A 21,713-nucleotide genomic window follows, 5' to 3' on the forward strand; every position below is an offset into this window, starting at 1 on the left:
CCGCCCCCTTTTCAGAAAAAAAATTACTCAGCGCCCCCCTGGAAATCTACCTTCTTTAAGCGAACAAACAGAAAGATGCAGGGACAAATTTGCGTTCTTTTATGTATCTATATTTATACCTACGTCCTACAATATAGTAAAGAAAGATGTGTTATTAGATTATTACCCACAACAGCATACAGTGGCTTTTGTGTAAGACGGCAAAAGACAACTGTGACGTTATTGACATAAACTGGGACCATATAGATCATTGTTGCAACCAAAGTCCTGTAGTGGCACCCAAATCTGGTGTAAAGGGGGTCAAATGGGGTGTCTAGGACAAGGTTATGGTTTACTGGTTATGATTATGCTGTCTATATGTATGTATCAGTTTTGTAGTCGAAGTTATGAATATTGGCTCTATACTGTCTGTATGGCAAACTTATGCTATGCTTCTGGGTGACATCCCAGACAAACTGAGATTAGCTCTGCCTAGCCTGCTTGATGGCCCATTAAGGACCATCAGCTATACAATGGACCCATTGAGAGAAGGCAGATACGCCTTGTACCTCAGCAAAGTATGCAGGGACTGGCCCATGTGACTCCAGACTCCATGTTGCTGTAATTTAAGAACAAAGAGGTGTTCTTACACCTGGAAAAGACTATATAAGGCTGATGCCTGATCTCCATCTTGTCTTCAATCCTGCTTCTTACCTCTGGAGGAACTTTGCTACAAGCTGAAGCTTTGAACAAAGGACTGAGGACCCATCCCAGCGGGGGATGTATTCCAGAGACTTGATTTGAACCTGCAGTTTATTCCATCGCTGCTGCAAGCCTGAACCAAGAACTGTGCCATTACTGTATGTAATTGATTCCATTTAACCAATCCTAACTCTCATCTCTATCTTTTTCCTTTTATGAATAAACCTTTAGATTTTAGATTCTGAAGGATTGGCAACAGCGTGATTTGTGGGGAAGATCCGATTTGTATATTGACCTGGGTCTGGGGCTTGGTCCTTTGGGATCAGGAGAACCTTTTTTCTTTTACTGGGGTATTGGTTTTCATAACCATTTGTCCCCATAACGAGTGGCACTGGTGGTAATATTGGGAAACTGGAGTGTCTAAGGAGATTGCTTGTGAGACTTGCGGTTAGTCAAGGGATGAGACCGAAGTTCTCCTAGTCTGGCTGGTTTGGTTTGCCTTAGAGGTGGAAAAAACCCCAGCCTTGGGCTGTAACTGCCCTATTTGAGCAATTTGTCCTGAGTTGGCACTCTCAGGTGGGTTCCGCCAGAACCGCATTGTCACAGTGGCGTAGTCGGCAGGATCCACAGAACCAGGTCAATTAAGCTTTGGGTCAGAACCCCACGCTATCCAAATTTGAATTTTGGGATTGAGAGTTTTGTTGGTTAAAGAGCTGCTGCAATGGCAGAGCAAAGAGCATATGAGGGACTTGGCAAAAAAGCCCTGGAAAATTTGTGTTCAGAAAAGAGGATAAGCTTTAGAAAGAAAGCTACAAAGGAAGAACTGAGAAATCTGTTAATAGCCAGTGATCAGGGGGCAAGAGCACAGCCCTTACCTGAGGCTGCAGAAGATGCAGAAAAAATTAGGATGCAAAGGGTGACAAGTAAACTGCAATTTGAGCATGAACAGAAGCTAGCGGATCTTCGGTTGCTGGAGAAGCAAAAAATAGCAGAATTAGAGAAGGAGGCTGATGAGAGAGCTCGTAAGGGACGTCTAGAGCTGCTCGCTGCTGAGCAGGAGACTCACAGGATGGAACAGGAGACTCACAGGATGGAACAGGAGACGGCCAGACTTCAGCTCCAAGTACTGGAAGAGCGGAGAAAGTCATCCCCACCTGGTGCTCCACTTCCCCCCCGCCATGAGAAAAACTGGGAAAGGATGTGTCCCATTTACAACGATACTGAGGATATAGAGGAGTTTTTGTCTACCTTTGAACGCCTCTGCAATCTGTACCAGATCCCCGAGGGTCAGCGAATGCCTGTCCTGCTGACCAGACTGACTGGAAAGGCCAGGGAGGTATTCAATGACTTGGGGGAACAAGAAGCCTTAGATTATGCGCTGTTTAAGGATTCTGTGTTAAGGCGGTTCAAGGTTACTCCTGAATCTTACAGAGTTAAGTTTAGAGAGTTTAAAATGTCTAAGGATTGTACTTTTGTAGAATGTGCTCATAAGCTGATGGGTTTTGTTAAAAAGTGGGTTATGGGAGCCAAGGTTCATGGGAGTTTTGAAAAACTGCTGGATTTGATAACTTTGGAACAGTTCTTAGACATTGTGCCTGACAATGTGAGAGCAGCTGTGTGTGACAGGGACCCTGAGTCAGTCCTACGGGCAGCAGAGATTGCGGATGCCCATACCCAAAACAGGGCTCGAGAAGGGTGTAAAACCCCGGGGAAAAGTAATCACCATTCCCCCCAGTTCAAGAGGAGGGAAGGATTTAAAAATAAACCTGACTCTTCTAAAGGAGTTCAAGGGGGCCTGGAGGGTAGGAACTCACATCCCAGGACGGAACAGGTTACATGCTATCACTGTGGTATCCTGGGCCACATGAGATCAGACTGCCCGACACTGAAGGGCAGCCCAAAACAGGCAACCCCAAATGCCACGGCAAATGCTAACCCTGTTGTTGTAAACTCACAGGCAAGCCACACAGAGCCCAGCATTGGTGCCCTGTGTGCAAATGCTGTTTCTGTGGTCTCTGAAGAATTTGACCTTAAAACTCACATTAAAGCTAAATATGGGGGAAATAACGCAGAGTTTATTAGCAGTGCAGAAGTGAATGGAGTAAGGTGTATGGCATGGAGGGACACCGCAGCAGATATTACTCTGGTTAAAGCAAGTCTTGTCAGGAAGGAAGATTATTTGCCAGGTGAAGATGTAACTGTTGTAGCCTTATCTAAGTATTTTGTCAGGGTGCCTTTGGCTAAAGTCCACCTGAAATGGAAGGGATTGGAGGGCACCATGGTTGTGGGAGTAAAAGACATAATCCCTAAGGATATTATGATTGGAAATGATATTAAAGCTATGGTCAGTCAAGTTAATACAAACCAGGCACAAGAGAGGATTGATCCTAAGGTTGTGCCTATGGAGGGTTTCTCCAAAAGTTTGTCCTTGGAAAGTAGCTGTTTGGCTGTAAATGAAGTTTCTGAATGTCTATCTAATGTCTCAGAAGTAAATCTGGAATTAGATCAAGCGAAGGGAGAGGAGAACAAGGAGATTTTGGATGAGTCTAGGCAGTCTTGTGAACTGATGGCTTTATCTAGTCAGCAGTTTGGGAAGGCAAGGAGAGTGGAAGATGAGTGTCCCTATACCTTATCTGTTTCCTGTGCGAAGAATAGCGACAGTGAAGGAAATGTGCCTGTGTCTGTCAGGGGTATTGACTTGCCTATGGAGGAAGCTACCCCAGTCTCCAAGCAGTTGTCTGTGAACAGCCCGGTTTGCTGGGACAAGGGAAATGAAATCCCAAACTGTATGTCTGGTAAAGAAAAATGCGTCTCCAACTCTTTTTTGTCTGTGGAGCAGACAGGAGGGGCCTTTCGGCCTGTGATGGTTGAGAGTAATTTAGCTGTCTCAGAGTTGGTTCTGGATTCAACTAAAGCCCAGGAAGGGAATGGTCCTAAGTTTGCATCTGCTGGGGAGAATGGCACCATAACTAGGTTGCATCCAGTTAGTGTCTTAGCAAAGTCCCAGAGACCAGAAAATTCTGGTGCTTGTATTTTGCCTGTTGCTCATGTGTGGTTGGAGAAGGGTGTAACAACTCTGTCTGATCAGGGTGATACCCTAGCCAGGGCACAAGGAGAGCAGAAAGGTAATTTGGTTGTGGTACCTACGGACAGTTTAACAACTTGTAGCAAAAAGGAAAAAATTCCTAAGCTTGTGTGTGGCAAAGAGAAGGGAAGTATTTCTAACCTTTTATCTAAAAAGTCTATGGGTGTGCCTGAAAGGGGATTGTGTAGAGATCTGCCTGATGGGCCAAAGGTGATCCTGAATGCAAGTAAAACCCAGACAGAGTCTGTTGTTGCTCAGGAAAGTGTTCCTTTAGAGCAGGCCCTAGGTGAAGAGGGTAAGGGCAGAATTTCTGTGAGGGGTGATTTGCTGCTTAGAAAAGCTCCTGGAGAAAGGAATCCTCAGGGTACTCGGTGCAAGCAGTTCCCTGCAACTGAAGGGTGTGAGAGTGATTTAATCAAGGAAGTTTCAGTTCCTAGCAGCCAGAAATTGTCTGTTGGGAATGGAACCACTGACTTTCCTTTTAAAAGATCCAGTGTGGGTAGCTTTGAGAAGGTCTCAGAGGAAGTAAAAGTTGTTAAGGAATTGAGGCAGCCCTATAACCAAGTGGCTGTGTGGGGCCAACTTGTTGGGGAGACAATGGTGTTGGAACAGAAATGTCTCCTTTCTAATTCTTTAAACGAGCAGTTTGCGCTTCAGGGTTTGAGGACAGATTTGGTTACTGATGTGTCAGAGCAGAGCAGTTTTATGGCTGAATGCTTGAGGATGCGGGGGAGAGCAAGCAAACTCTCACCCGCAGACTCTTTGGATTTGTGTGGTATCTCTTTAAGGCAGAGTCCAGCCTTGGAAATTATAGCAGTTAAGGATGGGAAAACTGGTGGACTGGCTCTGGTCTGGGGTAGTGCAAATTACTTGCCTAGCTGGGAAAGGGAGGACTTGCTAATAGCTGTTAGGACAGAGGGCCCACCCCATCAGCCAGTGAATTCTGTTAAGCAAGAGAAATCAGGGTTTGATTCTGCAGGACAAGGAGGAAAGAGAAAACTGAATTTGGCAAAGGGAAGCCACAGGTTAACCTTAAAATGCCCAAACTCCAATGGTATTGAACCAAAGGGGTGGCATGACAACCATGATTGTAGATGGACACTTGCAATGAACTTGTTGTTATTGCTTAATTTTGTAATGAATGTGTTGCTATTGCCACAAACTGTAAAAATGTACAATGTGCCTAATCTTTTGGAGAATCCCTTGGACATGTTAAAAGGAATACATGAAAACACACGTTATGTTGAAAGGCCTTGTTACACTGGGGTTTCACAGGTAATGCCTATAAACAATATGGGAACTTTTCACAGGGGAAAAGACATTCCAAACCTAATGTGCTGTATGAAAAGGAAGACTGAGGCACACTACCATATTGCTTTCATGGCTAAATGCCAAGATTCCTGTACTATGAAGAACATTAATATCTGCATTTATTCGATGTTAATTGGGTTCCAAACATTTGCCCGAGCTGGTATGGATAAAGTAGCTGTTTTCTTTAGCTCTTGGCAAGATCACATAACACATACAGGAACCATGCTGCCAGAGCAGATCCAATCCACTATTGTTCTAACTAAGTTTTACCTTGAGGTTGTAAAGAGGTTCAATCATGTGGTTAAACATGATTTTGATAAACCATTTCTGTTATACACTGGTATGGCTTCTAACCCAATACTAGCTGTAGTAAGACAGAACCCAGGATGGGGAGCTCTTGGGATGCAGTCAGTGATGTTTGTGTCATCCCTTCCTGCATCAATTTTGCGTTGGGGGTGTGACGTTATTGACATAAACTGGGACCATATAGATCATTGTTGCAACCAAAGTCCTGTAGTGGCACCCAAATCTGGTGTAAAGGGGGTCAAATGGGGTGTCTAGGACAAGGTTATGGTTTACTGGTTATGATTATGCTGTCTATATGTATGTATCAGTTTTGTAGTCGAAGTTATGAATATTGGCTCTATACTGTCTGTATGGCAAACTTATGCTATGCTTCTGGGTGACATCCCAGACAAACTGAGATTAGCTCTGCCTAGCCTGCTTGATGGCCCATTAAGGACCATCAGCTATACAATGGACCCATTGAGAGAAGGCAGATACGCCTTGTACCTCAGCAAAGTATGCAGGGACTGGCCCATGTGACTCCAGACTCCATGTTGCTGTAATTTAAGAACAAAGAGGTGTTCTTACACCTGGAAAAGACTATATAAGGCTGATGCCTGATCTCCATCTTGTCTTCAATCCTGCTTCTTACCTCTGGAGGAACTTTGCTACAAGCTGAAGCTTTGAACAAAGGACTGAGGACCCATCCCAGCGGGGGATGTATTCCAGAGACTTGATTTGAACCTGCAGTTTATTCCATCGCTGCTGCAAGCCTGAACCAAGAACTGTGCCATTACTGTATGTAATTGATTCCATTTAACCAATCCTAACTCTCATCTCTATCTTTTTCCTTTTATGAATAAACCTTTAGATTTTAGATTCTGAAGGATTGGCAACAGCGTGATTTGTGGGGAAGATCCGATTTGTATATTGACCTGGGTCTGGGGCTTGGTCCTTTGGGATCAGGAGAACCTTTTTTCTTTTACTGGGGTATTGGTTTTCATAACCATTTGTCCCCATAACGAGTGGCACTGGTGGTAATATTGGGAAACTGGAGTGTCTAAGGAGATTGCTTGTGAGACTTGCGGTTAGTCAAGGGATGAGACCGAAGTTCTCCTAGTCTGGCTGGTTTGGTTTGCCTTAGAGGTGGAAAAAACCCCAGCCTTGGGCTGTAACTGCCCTATTTGAGCAATTTGTCCTGAGTTGGCACTCTCAGGTGGGTTCCGCCAGAACCGCATTGTCACAACAACCAAACTAAAATACTAATGAATCTAATAAACTGGGTTTTGTTCTTTGCTCAGCATTAGATTTATGTATTTGATATTAAATTGTCAAATATCAAACTAAATTTATCAAGAAATAATTAATTTAAAAATAATCAATATGCAATTAAAAATCAGTTAATAGTTTTAATTTAGTTTGCCCTTATTTAAATAATTGTTCCTTATTAACACACGCCTTATTTATCAATTAACACAGATGATTCGATAGATATAAATAAATGTTAATAGTTAACAGTTTTTTACGATTTCATTCCCGTTTTTGTTAATATTGTAATAAAAAATATGACAAATATATTGACTGTACACTTCAAATAGTACTGTACCGACACAAGCCTGCTACGATTTTATTATTAGTAAGCACTAGAGACACAGAAACATACGGTAGATAAGTAAGAAAATGTATAAAAATACTCACGTGTAAATTGCTGTTTTATTGAAACAACAATAATACAATTTGCTTTGTATGTGATCCGTAATCCGTAAAGATCGAAGGTATCGAATATGAATAAAAAAATTTAAATACTTATTGCACGATTGTTAACTGCTTGTTACACAATTCAGAAACAATCTAAATTAGATTTCATACATGTCGCCTATTTATAGTATCGTATTGTAAACAAGTCATTACACGCACATATTCCTGCCGATGCATGCTGGACTTCCCAACAATGCGCGACATGCTTGCCTGCCAACACTTGCTTGTTAAGAGCTGTTGGCGGACTTGACACCTGATCGGTTATAATTTGTGAATTAATTTTGAAAATAAAGTAATCACTACAACTTTAACTCTATGTTACACAACAGATGAAACATGTACAAACGGTTTTTCAAAATTTTCTTATATTCTCTTCTTTCTTTATGCTTCCACCGCCCCCTTATTTTTATTCAACGCCCCCCAATTGCACCCGAGGCTACTAGTGCCCCCCTGGATCGTTCCAGCACCCCCCAGGGGGCGGTATCGCCCACTTTGGGAACCTCTGATCTAGATTAAGCAGTTTTTCTCACCCCACTGGATATTGCAGTCCTTAATATACAGGTTTGTTCCTTAAACCAGGGCCAATCTCCTCTGTTGGAGTCTTGTCTTCTTCTCAGTGTCTTGGGCTAGTCTACACTAGCAACACTAAAGCGCTGCCGTGGCTTTAACGTGCCTTGTGTGGTCGCAACACAGCGCTGGGAGAGAGCTCTCTCAGCACTCTAAAAAAACCCACCTCAACGAGAAGCGTAGCTACCAGCGCTGGGAGAGTGGCTCTCAGTGCTGGGGCACTGTTTACACGGGCACTTTACTGGCGTTGAAACTTGCTGCGCTCAAGGGGGTGTTTTTTCACACCCCTGATCGAGAAAGTTGCAGCACTGTAAATTGCCAGTGTAGACAAGCCCTTAGTTGCTTGCAGCGAAGGTTGGGGCAGGAGAAGAGCCCAGTATGTATCCACTCTGTCTGTTTTATACACTCAGTCCATGTGCTTGGGGAGCACAAGTCCAGGCATGTCTGGGGGGCATTGCTGTGTCTCTCCAAGCAAGGCTGAGCAATTCCCTTGGTGTGGCCTCATTAGGGTGACCAGACGTCTCGATTTTATCAGGACTGTCCTGATATTTGCTTATTTGTCCCGCATCCTGACCTACCTTCGGTCGGGACGCGAATTGTCCCGATATTTTGCCTCCACTCACAGGCGGAGCGGAACCCGGAGGGGGCTCGTGCCCCCACCACCCCGACTCCACCCCCTATTTCCCCCCATTGGATCCCTCCCCAAATCCCTGCCCTGGCCCTGCCTCTTCCCCAAGCACACCGCATTCCTCCTCCTCCCCCCTCCCTCCCAGGCTTGCGTTGATCAGCTGTTTGGTGGCGCAAGCGCTGGAGGGAGGGGGGAGGTGGAGCGGAGGCATGCTAGTGGGGGGGGCGGGGCGTGGAGCTCCGACGGCTGTTTTTTTGTTTCCTTCGCTGGAGGGAGGGAGGAAGTGGAGACAGAGCGGGGGCATGCTGGTGGGGGGGGGGGCGTGGAGCTCTGGCGGCTGTTTTTCCCCCTTTTTTTTGCTCCGCCCTCCCTCCCCCCCCCAATATTTCACCTGTGTGATCTGGTCACCCTAGGCCTCATGCAGGTGAGTCATTGCATTGTAGCTCCCTTGCTGGACAGTGGCTGTTGATAGGTTGTTTGACACCCCGCCCGGGCATTGGTTACTTTCATTGCTGTTGCCTCTGTGGAGCAAATGTCTGGCTGATTCCCCAACTTACACCATGTTTTAGTGACCACCATACAACACAATACAAAAAAATAACTTCATAAGCATTAATGATACACATATATGGATAGAGAAATGACTTTCAGCAGATCATAACCTTTCCCCTGATACCTTATAAGGCATGCTTTACATGTAAGATCATGATTATATGAAAATGAGGAATATGGGGTTACAGTATGCTCCCCCAAGGTATAGAATGTCACAGATATGATTATTTTTAATAACATGAAAAATCTGGAAGAGCATTTGACTTTCTAAAATGGGCTTAATCTGCAAAGGAAGAGGCGATTCTTCCTGACACCCACATAAGGTTTGTCTCTCAAAATTGAAAGTCAAACTAGTGATTCAAGCCAGGTGCAACCATTACTTTCAATACAGAACCAAACCTAATGGGAAGTCTGGGGTACAGACCTGACAAACTAAGCATTACACTTCGTGTTCTCACATGAATGAAAAATACATCTGGCTTTAGTGTGTGTGTGAAAATTTTATTTTAATTTCACTCTTGTATTCAATTTCTTTTTTGGAAGACTGCAGAGATTAGAACACAGCAATAACACCCAAAATCTTCACAACTAAAGAGACAATAAGAAAGATACTGTAAATATGCTTTTAAAAATAAAACCAAGCCTTTCACACATCCTGATAATTAATGGCATGTGGTTGTTTTAAAATCTTCCCACATGAAGATTTGTTTCAGATTAAGTGTTTGAGCAGTGGCTCTATTTTTACATTTGAAAAAGCTGAGGAAGTGACTTTATGGAAGCAGCTGTTTCAACTTGATCAACATAAAGGTCAAAGAATAGATAAATTAGATATGTTATTAAAACAAGCTGTAAACATTGTTAATGTTTCCTTGACAATGTCATATAATTTTTCCTTTGAAGAGGAAGTGTGTTCCAACAATGACAACACAAAAGTCAGGTTCCAGGGCAAATAAGTGACCATATACAGTAGAAATCAGATAGACAAAACACATTCATTTAATACTTGTTCTGATAAGTGGGCTTCCCTATCAATATGAAAACATGCAACCTTGAAGTGCTTGGACCTGATCCAATCCACTAGGGTGTGGACACAAAGTAAACTGCTTTAGCTTCACTGAAAAAAAGGAAAAAGAACAAGGAGTACTTGTGGCACCTTAGAGACTAACAAATGTATTTGGGCACAAGCTTTCGTGGGCTAAAACCCACTTCATCGGATGCATGCAGTGGAAAATACAGCAGGAAGATATATATACATAGAACATGAAAAAATGAATGTTGCCGTTAGAGTTGGTATGGCAACACCCATTTTTTCATGTTCTCTGTGTATATCTATCTTCCTACTGTATTTTCCACTGCATGCATCCGATGAAGTGGGTTTTAGTCCAGGAAAGCTAATGCCCAAATAAATTTGTTAGTCTCTAAGGTGCCAAAAATACTCCTCGTTCTTTTTGCTGATACAGACTAACACGGCTACCACTCTGAAACCTGAAAAAAGGAAGAGAGTCATATTTGTAGGAGGATCTAACTGGTTGTTAATACAAGAAATAAAGTGTATAATGAAATTTCAGTTGCTAGGGATGATGGTAACATTAAAGCTTTTCTCATAATAGTTTATTATTTAATAAAAAGCAATATGGCTTTGGAAAGAGAAGGGATATATGCTGGCTGAAGTAATGTCTTAAAGCCTTATCCAAAGCCGACTGAAGTCCATAGGGATCTTTTCATTGACTTCAATGGGTTTGGATAAGGCTCCCTAAGAAAGCAAAAGGCTACTTTAGAGAGACAAGGTGGGTAAGGCAATATCTTTTATTGGACCAATTTCTGTTCGTGAGAGAGAGAAGTTTTTGAACTACACAGCTCCTCCTCAGGTCTGGGAAAGGTACTTAGAGTGTCACAGCAAAATGCAAGGTGGAAGAGATCGTTTAGCATAAGTAGTTAGCACATATTCTAAGAGACCATTCAAGGTGAAGAACTCTGTGTAGCTCTAGTGCTGGTCTCTCTCACCAACAGAAATTGGTCCAATAAAATAAATTATCTCACCCTCCTTGATTCTTTAATATCCTGGGACCGACCTGACTACAACAGCACTGCATAAAATCCTGGGCACATTTTAGTGTACACACACACACACTCACACACACTATATATATATATATTCATGTATATATTATATATATATATATATACACACACACATAGAACAAGCAGACATGCACAGAGACGTCACTGTCATTCGGTGTAGTCAAAAGAAACAGAACAAGGTATACCATAAAATGTGGCAACTATTCAGAGGTTTATATTTCTAAACTCACCAAGAAATGATTTTCACATCTAACCATTTCATGAACAGGGAGAGCGCCAAATATGAAGGGGGCAGTTCTCAGTGTAACTACTTATCTAATCGACAGTGCACTGTCAAGTTCATGACTTTTATTATCATTTGTATTACATAGCACCTAGGAGTCCTAGTCATGGACCAGCATCCCATTATGATTCTTACATAGTAAAAAAAAAGTGTAAATTGGGAATTTGGAGAAAGAAATAAGAAAAATTAAACTGTATTTTAGTTCTTTGAAAAAGATATAACCTCCACGGATCAGATCTTGGGAACTGATATTTTCTCCTATGCATAGAGCCTCATACGTGACATATTCTTCGGCACAGAGAGGAGAAAGAAAACTTTTCAACCTTTCGTTTCTCTCAGTTTAGACTTAGATTAGACTCATCTAATCCTCTTTTGTTGCTGCCGTGCCAGTCCCCACTGCCTCTCTCAAGCCCAGTCACTAAAAGAAACCAGCTACAGGATCAGGCAATCAGGTGCCCTAGACCTGTCATGACAAGGAGGCTCCTCACAACCCTGCCTCCATGCTATGGTGTGGCCCTGGTCCCACACAGCAGAAGGGGGCCTGCCTCCTACCCTGGAGAGGCAGCACTGGCAGCAAGCAGCCCTCTCTGCCCCTGAAAGCAATGGCAGGGGTAAAACTCAGGGCCTCTCCCACTCAGAAACAGCCAGAGGTGAAAGCAAGAGCCGGTACACCGTGTCGGACTGGACCGGCTTCTCCGGCGGTGATTTAAAGGGCCCAGGGCTCCAGCTGCTGCGGGGAGCCCCAGGCCCTTTAAAGCGCCGCCTGAGCCCCACTGCCGGAGCTCCGGCGGTGCTTTAAAGGGCCCGCAGCTCCCCGCAGCGGCCAGAGCCCTGGGCCCTTTAAATCACTGCTGGAGCCCTGCCGCCACTAACCCAGCAGCAGCAGGGCTCCGGAAGCGATTTAAAGGGCCCAGAGTGACAGAAGCACTGGGCCCTTTAAATCCCCACCCGAGCCCCGGGGCCCCGGCAGCCAGGCTCGGGGGGGTGGGGGCAGGGGGGATGGAGGAATTTAAAGGTCCCAGGGCTCCCGGCAGTGGACAGAGCCCCGGGCCCTTTAAATCACCGCCGGAGCCCTGCCACCACTACCCCAGCCCTAGCCTGAGCCCTGCCGCCCCGGGATAGCAGCGGCAGGGCTCCCGCGGTGATTTAAAGGGCCCGGACTCCACAGTGGCCGGAGCCCCAGGCCCTTTAATTCACCCCTGAGCTCCCAGCGCCTCTGCAGCTGAGGCCTCTCCTCTTCCGGTTGAGGCCACGCCCCGCTCAGGACTCCAGCGTACCTGTAAGTCCTTTAAGTTACTTTCACCCATGGAAACAATAGGATTCACCTCTTACCCCAGAGAGGTGGTGGCAGCGGAGGTGCCCTGCACTACTTACAGCAGATGGGTGTATCTGTATGGGTGCAGGTCCACTGCACTTCTTCACCTCTCAGGGCTATTGACACAGGCTGTCTGCAGACTCAAGCAAACATCACTGTATTGATTACACTCAGGTCACATGTTCAATCTTTTCTTCCCACCTATGAGGGCTACAAAATTGCTTTTGTTTTCTTAAAATGAAATCTTAGAACCTGAGGTAATCACATGACTCCAGGAGCTGCTGTATACAGCCAGTAGCAGAGTACTTGCACTGTACTTTGTAGAGCAGAATGCTGAGGAACACTTAAACTTACCGGAGTTAGACTTCTGTTCTTCCTACAGCTATGACTGATTTCTCATTTGGCTTTTTAGTTGCCACCAACTTACCCTCCCACAAAACTGGAGTTGAGGCCCAGTGGGTCTAGGCAGTTCACAGATGCAATGACCATATTCCCACCACTCCCCTGGCCTGTCCAAAACACAACCTCAGCCCCATCACTCTTGTACAAAGTTCTGCCATGAAGCTCAGCTCTGTGACACGTAGGGATGTGCAGTCTTTATTGCAACTGCTCTGTTGCTTAGCTCTCCCCACCGCAGCATTCCTCAGCTTCTCAGAACCCCAAACGTTTCTGTTCTTCACTAGTACTCAGTAAATACCATATACTGTGTGTAATGGGTTTGTTGCCGGCCCAGAGAGCCCCGAGGGGGGCAACAGAGTTCGTTGCCTGGTGTGCGCCGCACCAATAGACACACCAGGGTGGAGAAGCAAACCAAGTTTATTCGAGAACTCGAAAAGGCACTAGGAGACCAGCATGTCTCAAATCAAGCGCAGCACATACAAGCAAGTTTTCCCTTTTATATTCCAAGCTGTTTGTGTGTAAGCCTTTTGTTCTGGTTTCTTCCTACCCCTCCCTCCCTGACAACAGTTACAGCAGGCAGTACATTAGAAACGTCCCCGTTCGCATGCTTATCTTTGACCTTGCAAGCTCTATGCACTAGGCCTTTCCCTCCCACTTTTCCCCCACATTATCACTAAAAGTTTTGCTAATGTGAACGAAACTGCAGCTGTCTGCTAGAAAAAGCTGACCATTACATTTCTGCTCCGGCCTGCGTCAGCATTAGGCTGCTAACATATAGGTAGGTTAAAGTTCACAAGATGGAGTTACCGTGGCTCACTTAGACACAGAGCAGGGAGGTTTCATCGGCACTTATGGCCTTCCATCCCCCCCAAATTACCTGGTAGCTATGCCTAGTGACACCAACAGGTTGGATCACAGAAACCCCCTTGGGAGCTGCCACCCGATGTGCCAAGACTACTTCTGCCCCTGCTTTCCTGCCCCGTCAGCTTAGGACTTCAATACCGTGCCTGGTTTGAGCCAGACTTGCTAGCCTGCTGCAAACCCAGACCCAGGTCTGAATCATGTCCCCTAACAGCTATAGGCTTACCTGAAAGCAGCTAACAGAAGTGTTCTTGTCTTTAACACTCAGATGCCCAACTCCCAATGGGGTCTAAACCCAAATACATCCATTTTACTCTATATAAAGCCTACTTAGAATCAAACAAGTATGTAGCCAATATTCATAACTTCAAATACAAAAATGATACATGCATACAAATAGGATTAATAGATTCAATAGATCATGACCTTTACAGAGATATGTTACATTGCATATGTAGCATAAAACACATTCTAGTTATGTTATATATATATACACACACACACACACACACACACACACAAGCATATTTCCATAAAGCCTTACGGGTGGCACCGTCACACTGTGAAATAAAGGGTTTCTTCACAATAGATTTCAATGCATCATTCTCTTACAAGGGGCTGCACCAAGATCATTTTCCCTTGTCAAAAAGCAGAATGGCTTTCAATTATACTTTGACAGAAGTGGAAAACTATAGGCACTTTGATAAATATAGAAAGTACTTAAAATACTTTCAGTACTTTATAATTGGCTCTCAAGACTAACATATAGGCAAGTGAGAGTGGCGTTTGGATGATTTTACTCTATTCAGGAATAAAAATTAAATTATTAATTACGTTTCCAATTTCCACCACACAGTCCATGTAGAAATCCCTCTTCTGATGTTCTGATAGAACTCAATGCACTTTAGAAAGAATTAATTAGATTTGGTTTGAATTATGATTATGCTATATGCACTATTTTATGCCTACCTCGCTAGGTCGATAACGAACATGGAAAGAACTACATTGGTCATATTTGTATATGAAACAGACAAATGTATATGTTAAATGATCTTAAAATAGAGGCCACTTTACATGAAATTCTAATGGTCAGCTATTCCATATTTATGCAATCTTGAGTAAAGTTGCTAACAAGCAAGGATAATGTGACTATATGCTAGTGTGCTCCTCGCAGCTGCATTAAAAAAATGAGAGGCCACTCACCAGTTTACTGGGGGAAAGGTATTCATCCATAAGTAGCTCTCCATCATCTTTAACCAATGGGCTAGGATTCAGGAGACCCTGCCACCTCAAATCAGTCACCCGGACTCTGCCAAGGTTCCAGTTTAGTTCCATTTCGATATGGCCTAAGCAATAAAACAAGAACAAGAACTAGTTTTCTTTTTCAGTATTTACTACATACTCTTAGCAAAGGTTAATTTGACTTATCTTGGGAGTTGGCAGGATTTCCACAAGGCACTATAAATGATCAAAAACAAACAGAAACTAAACTGATACAGAATATGATACCCAAGCAACTTCAACCTTATTCTGTATGTTCCTTTTCTCTCTCCTCCTTTAGCCTCTAGTGATCTCCTCTCAGGTCCTGTCTTGCCATGATCAATTTAGACTGTAAGCTTTTTGGGGCAGGGACTTTATCTTTTACTAACTATATAAAACACTATGCTCTATACACAAATGTTCTTTAACAATAATAAACTTAAGATATTCACGTGAAAGATCTTCCCTCCCACTCCTCCCTTTACACTCATCTGCCTCCTCCAATAACAGCATAGCCCACTTCCCCACACCCCTCGCCACACCTGCACCTTACCCAACATCACTTAGGATTGTAAATGACACAGAAAAGAACTCATAGAAGCTCATACTGCCAGTGTAAGTACCAAAACATACAATTACTTTTCTCCAGCTTCTTAAGATTTAACCATGGACAAAATAGATTGCAGTATAGGATGTTCTGTACTATGTGAGACAGATATGAATTATTAAGGACTGCTCTTTGGGTCAGTCAGAACATGTCAACTAGTTCCTACTGCTGGAAACTCTTTTTTTTTTATAAACAAAACAAATCAAACCTGTTTCAAGGGAGGAATAAGATAAAGTTTAAGGTGATAGGATTGAAGTAGTTATCTAAATTAATTCATACTGAACCAGACCATTATTTGGTTCCCAGATCTACTACTCTGGACAAAACTTATAGCAATTGATTTTGAAATATCAAAGTCAACAGAGTGTGCGTGTGTGTGCAGGCTTACAGAGAACTCTTGTTCAGGTCATTTATCATTTTTCTGTGTGAGTTCATTTGGGAGCATAGTGATTTTCTCGTTTCCCCCCAGAGTTGTTATTGAAACATTTAGTGCACTGGAGGAGGTACACCACACACTGTGATAGGCATGCATAGAACCCATGGATCTTGAAAGGTGTATTGTGGGTGGTATTGATCACTGTAGTTTTGTGAAGTATCCTTACACCACTGTTTCAGATACACCAGAAATCAATTCAGTCGGCTTTGATCCTTCTTGTTCCTTGTTCAGTGTGGATTTTCTGGCATACTCCTATGCAGATTGCTGGGAAGAATTTGGTCCAATTAGTCTAGACAATGTTAGCTTTATTCAAAACTTTGGGTAATACCAGTCTCCAATTGTTCAAAAAAGTCAGATCTTGCTGATATGAAGCAGAACAGAAGACTAAAATAAAAAGACAAAAGTAATAGAAGGAAACCTAGTTTTGCTTGGAGAATTGATGGTCCAGTGTCTGACTAGGACTACAGTGTCCATTGTATGGATGTATGACCACATGGATGACAGTTAAATAAGTACAGTAACTCCTCACTTAACGTTGTAGTTATGTTCCTGAAAAATGCGACTTTAAGTGAAACGATGTTAAATGAATCCAATTTCCTCATAAGAATTAATGTAAATGGGGGGGGGGTTTAGGTTCCAGGGCAGCTTCCCCTACTCTGCAAGCACCAGGGGCGGGGGGCTCAACCCTCAGCCTGCCCACTCCACCCCTACCCCCAAGCCCCCATCCTTGACCTGCCTCTTCTCCCACCCACCTCCTCCCACTTTATTTGGCAGGCTGTGTCCTGGCTCCTCCCCCTCTCTCCCCTCTCCGCCCTTCTAAACTCAACAAGCCACCTGATTATCATGTTCAGGAGGCAGGAGAGGGAGGGGGAGCCTGCGCGCGGAGTCCTCGCTCCTCCCCCCTCCCTCCAAAACGCCGCAAGCCAGCTGATTGCCGCCGGCAGGAGGCAGGGGAGGGAGGCGCGCCGAGTCCTTGCTCCTCCTGCCCGGGGCAATCAGCTGGCTTGCGGCGTTCGGGAGGCAGGGGAGGGAGGGGGAGCCTGCGCGCCAAGTCCTCGTTTCCCCCCCTCCCTCCTGCCTCCAAAATGCCGCAAGCCAGCTGACTGTTGCGGGCAGGAGGCGGGGGAAGGCACTGATCGGCAGGGTCTGCCAGCGAGCAGGAGGCACTGGGGGGAGAAGGGGGCGGGTGCGTAGGGAGGCTGCCAGCTGTGGAGAAAGCAGGCAGCTAAACAACGTAAGAGTGGAGCATTGCACAACTTTAAATGAGTATGTTCCCTAATTGATCAGCAACTTAACAATGAAACAATGTTAAGCGGGACGACTTTAAGTGAGGAGTTACTGTATGGCTGTTTTGTTAGATTATTTATAAAGGTTTATAGTTCCTTTTAATTCTAGCAAAGATATCACCATCAGGTGACAGGTCTGCCTACTGTATACATTCAGTATGTTTTTCTGGAGCTGTGTAGATTGAGAGTCCTGAATTATTGATGTGATCCATCAATGCAAAATGCAACCGTGCTAATAGCAGGAGTGTGCAGACAATGGCACTAAAGAGTTAACCCACTTACATAAAAGAAATAATTTATCTCATCATTTCAGTCCATCGCTACAACATTTCAAAATGTCCTCCCATCTCTGGCACATGTGTTGATGCAGCACTTACTTAAGGTTTGACAAGCAGATCAATTTGTGGTTTAATATCTGAAGTGATGCTCCCAATTCTATACTTCCTGCTATTGATCTGTTACTCATAACCACTGGAGTAGTAAAGAGAACAATATTTTCATTACAAATTGTCTGTGTTGAAACAAAGTTGTTGTCAGTAAACAATATCAATCTTCTAGGGTGCATTTCGACCACGTTAAAACTTCCTCAAGAGGAGACAGAACTTTGAGGAATAATGTCCAAAATGAGAAATACAAGACAGTGATGCAGGAATCCTAACGGTGAAGTACACTGCTCAAACAAAAATCCAGTTAATCCCAGAAATATGTGCTGGGATAGCTGGCAAAACTACTGCACCCACAGGAGGTATATGCAGTATATGGTAACAGAAGTTCCTTTGTCCAGGTGAGAAGTAAGGGGGGGAAATTAGGCTAAAGAAAATGATGGAAAGTCATGGACTCTATGATTTCTGTGAGCACATGCTCCTGTGCTACTTTGTGTACAGGTCAATTGTGGGAAGACAGTAGCCAGCAGCAACAGCAAAAGTCACTAAGCATCTGCCCTAGGGTTTCTTATAACCATTTTGATATCCTAAAGCTTCCCTAGGGTTCTCCTCTACTCTCAGCACAGACTGGCTGCTGAACTCGTTACACATTTGCAGGCTCTACCATATCCTATACAATAACATTGAATTCTGAAACAGGTAAGGTTATCAAAATTAAGAACTCAATAATAGTGGGGGGTTTCAATTATCCCCATATTGACTGGGAACATTTCACTTCAGGACGAAATGCAGAGATAAAATTTCTCGATACTTTAAATGACCGCTTCATGGAGCAGCTGGTACGGGAACCCACAAGGGGAGAGGCAACACTAGATTTAGTCCTGAGTGGAGCGCAGGAGCTGGTCCAAGAGGTAACTATAGCAGGACCGCTTGGAAATAGTGACCATAATACAATAGCATTCAACATCCCTGTGGTGGGAAGAACATCTCAACAGCCAAACACTGTGGCATTTAATTTCAAAAGGGGGAACTATGCAAAAATGAGGGGGTTAGTTAAACAGAAGTTAAAAGATACAGTGACTAAAGTGAAATCCCTGCAAGCTGCATGGGCGTTTTTTAAAGACACCATAATAGAGGCCCAACTTCAATGTATAACCCAAATTAAGAAACACAGTAAAAGAACTAAAAAAAGAGCCACCGTGGCTTAACAACCATGTAAAAGAAGCAGTGAGAGATAAAAAGACTTCCTTTAAAAAGTGGAAGTCAAATCCTAGTGAGGCAAATAGAAAGGAGCATAAACGCTGCCAAATTAAGTGCAAGAATGTAATAAGAAAAGCCAAAGAGGAGTTTGAAGAACGGCTAGCCAAAAACTCCAAAGGTAATAACAAAATGTTTTTAAGTATATCAGAAGCAGGAAGCCTGCTAAACAACCAGTGGGGCCCCTTGATGATCGAGATACAAAAGGAGCGCTTAAAGATGATAAAGTCATTGCGGAGAAACTAAATGGATTCTTTGCTTCAGTCTTCACGGCTGAGGATGTTAGGGAGATTCCCAAACCTGAGCTGGCTTTTGTAGATGACAAATCTGAGGAACTGTCACGGATTGAAGTGTCATGAGAGGAGGTTTTGGAATTAATTGATAAACTTAACATTAACAAGTCACCGGGACCAGATGGCATTCACCCAAGAGTTCTGAAAGAACTCAAATGTGAAGTTGCGGAACTGTTAACTAAGGTTTGTAACCTGTCCTTTAAATCGGCTTCTGTACCCAATGACTGGAAGTTAGCTAATGTAACGCCAATATTTAAAAAGGGCTCTAGAGGTGATCCCAGCAATTACAGACCGGTAAGTCTAACGTCAGTACCGGGCAAATTAGTCGAAACAATAGTTAAGAATAAAATTGTCCGACACATAGAAAAACAAACTGTTGAGCAATAGTCAACATGGTTTCTGTAAAGGGAAATCGTGTCTTACTAATCTATTAGAATTCTTTGAAGGGGTCAACAAACATGTGGACAAGGGGGATCCAGTGGACACAGTGTACTTAGATTTCTAGAAATCCTTTGACAAGGTCCCTCACCAAAGGCTCTTACGTAAATTAAGCTGCCATGGGATAAAAGGGAAGGTCCTTTTATGGATTAAGAACTGGTTAAAAGACAGGGAACAAAGGGTAGGAATTAATGGTAAATTCTCAGAATGGAGAGGGGTAACTAGTGGTGTTCCCCAAGGGTCAGTCCTCGGACCGATCCTATTCAACTTATTCATAAATGATCTGGAGAAAGGGGTAAACAGTGAGGTGGCAAAGTTTGCAGATAATACTAAACTGCTAAAGATAGTTAAGTCCAAAGCAGACTGTGAAGAACTTCAAAAAGATCTCACAAAACTAAGTGATTGGGCAACAAAATGGCAAATGAAATTTAATGTGGATAAATATAAAGTAATGCACATTGGAAAAAATAACCCCAACTATACATACAATATGATGGGGGTTAATTTAGCTACAAGAAAAAGAAAAGGAAAAAGATCTTGGAGTCATCGTGGATAGTTCTCTGAAAATGTCCACGCAGGGTGCAGAGGTGGTCAAAAAAGCAAACAGGATGTTAGGAATCATTAAAAAGGGGATAGAGAATAAGACTGAGAATATATTATTGCCCTTATATAAATCGATGGTACGCCCTCATCTCGAATACTGCGTACAGATGTGGTCTCCTCATCTCAAAAAAGATATACTGGCACTAGAAAAGGTTCAGAAAAGGGCAACTAAAATGATTAAGGGTTTGGAACGGGTCCCGTATGAGGAGAGATTAAAGAGGCTAGGACTCTTCAGCTTGGAAAAGAGGAGACTAAGGGGGGATATGATAGAGGTATATAAAATCATGAGTGATGTGGAGAAAGTGGATAAGGAAAAGTTATTTACTTATTCCCATAATACAAGAACTAGGGGTCATCAAATGAAATTAATAGGTAGCAGGTTTAAAACAAATAAAAGGAAGTTCTTCTTCACACAGCGCACAGTCAACTTGTGGAACTCCTTACCTGAGGAGGTTGTGAAGGCTAGGACTATAACAGAGTTTAAAGGAGAACTGGATAAATTCATGGTGGTTAAGTCCATTAATGGCTATTAGCCAGGACGGGTAAGGAATGGTCTCCCTAGTCTCTGTCTGTCAGAGGGTGGAGATGGATGGCAGGAGAGAGATCACTTGATCATTGCCTGTTAGGTTCACTCCCTCTGGGGCACCTGGCATTGGCCACTGTCGGTAGACAGGATACTGGGCTAGATGGACCTTTGGTCTGACCCGGTACGGCCTTTCTTATGTTCTTAAGGTAGCTCAAGTACAACCACCCTCAGCCCAATCAAAAAAACAAAAAACAAACAGGAAATCCACATTATGAGTAGTCCTACTGACCTCAGTGGGATTACTCACCTGAATAAATGCCATATTAAGAATACGCATCAGTGATTGCAGGATTGGGGACATAGGACTTTATTCAGCAACAGACTTAAGCGGATGGCTAACTGTAAGCACATGACTAGCCCCACTGAAGTCAATGGTTAGGGCAGGGGTAGGCAACCTATGATACGCATGCCGAAGGCAGCATGCAAGCTGATTTTCAGTGGCACCCACACTGCCCGGGTCCTGGCCACCGATCCAGAGGGCTCCACATTTTAATTTAATTTTAAATGAAACTTCTTAAACATTTTAAAAACTTTATTTACTTTACATACAACAATAGTTTAGTTATATATTATAGACTTATTGAATGAGACCTTCTAAAAACGTTTAAATGTATTACTGGCACGCGAAACCTTAAATTAGAGCGAATAAATGAAGACTCGGCACACCACTTCTGAAAGGTTGCCGACCCCTTGGTTAGGGCATGGAGTCAGGAGTTCTAATCTCCCAGACACTTACTGAGTAGTCTCAACAAATCAC

General features: G+C 43.5%; 1 protein-coding gene across 13 annotated transcripts in view; it reads right to left on the reverse strand.

Annotated features, from left to right (window-relative positions):
• Positions 1 to 21,713, reverse strand: part of LRRC56 (leucine rich repeat containing 56) — a 161,194-nt gene that overhangs the window by 86,211 nt on the left and 53,270 nt on the right. For 12 of the 13 annotated variants that reach the window (XM_065591963.1, XM_065591964.1, XM_065591968.1 and 9 more), the window contains one exon: positions 15,011 to 15,153. In XM_065591963.1, coding sequence (XP_065448035.1) covers positions 15,011 to 15,142 — 132 coding nt within the window. In that variant the 5' untranslated portion in view covers positions 15,143 to 15,153. Of the gene's footprint in view, positions 1 to 15,010; positions 15,154 to 21,713 lie in introns of those variants that run through there. The other variant, XM_024111433.3, reaches the window with a different exon arrangement.

This window comes from Chrysemys picta, chromosome 4 (genome assembly GCF_011386835.1).
Source record: "Chrysemys picta bellii isolate R12L10 chromosome 4, ASM1138683v2, whole genome shotgun sequence".
NCBI lineage: Eukaryota > Metazoa > Chordata > Testudines > Emydidae > Chrysemys > Chrysemys picta.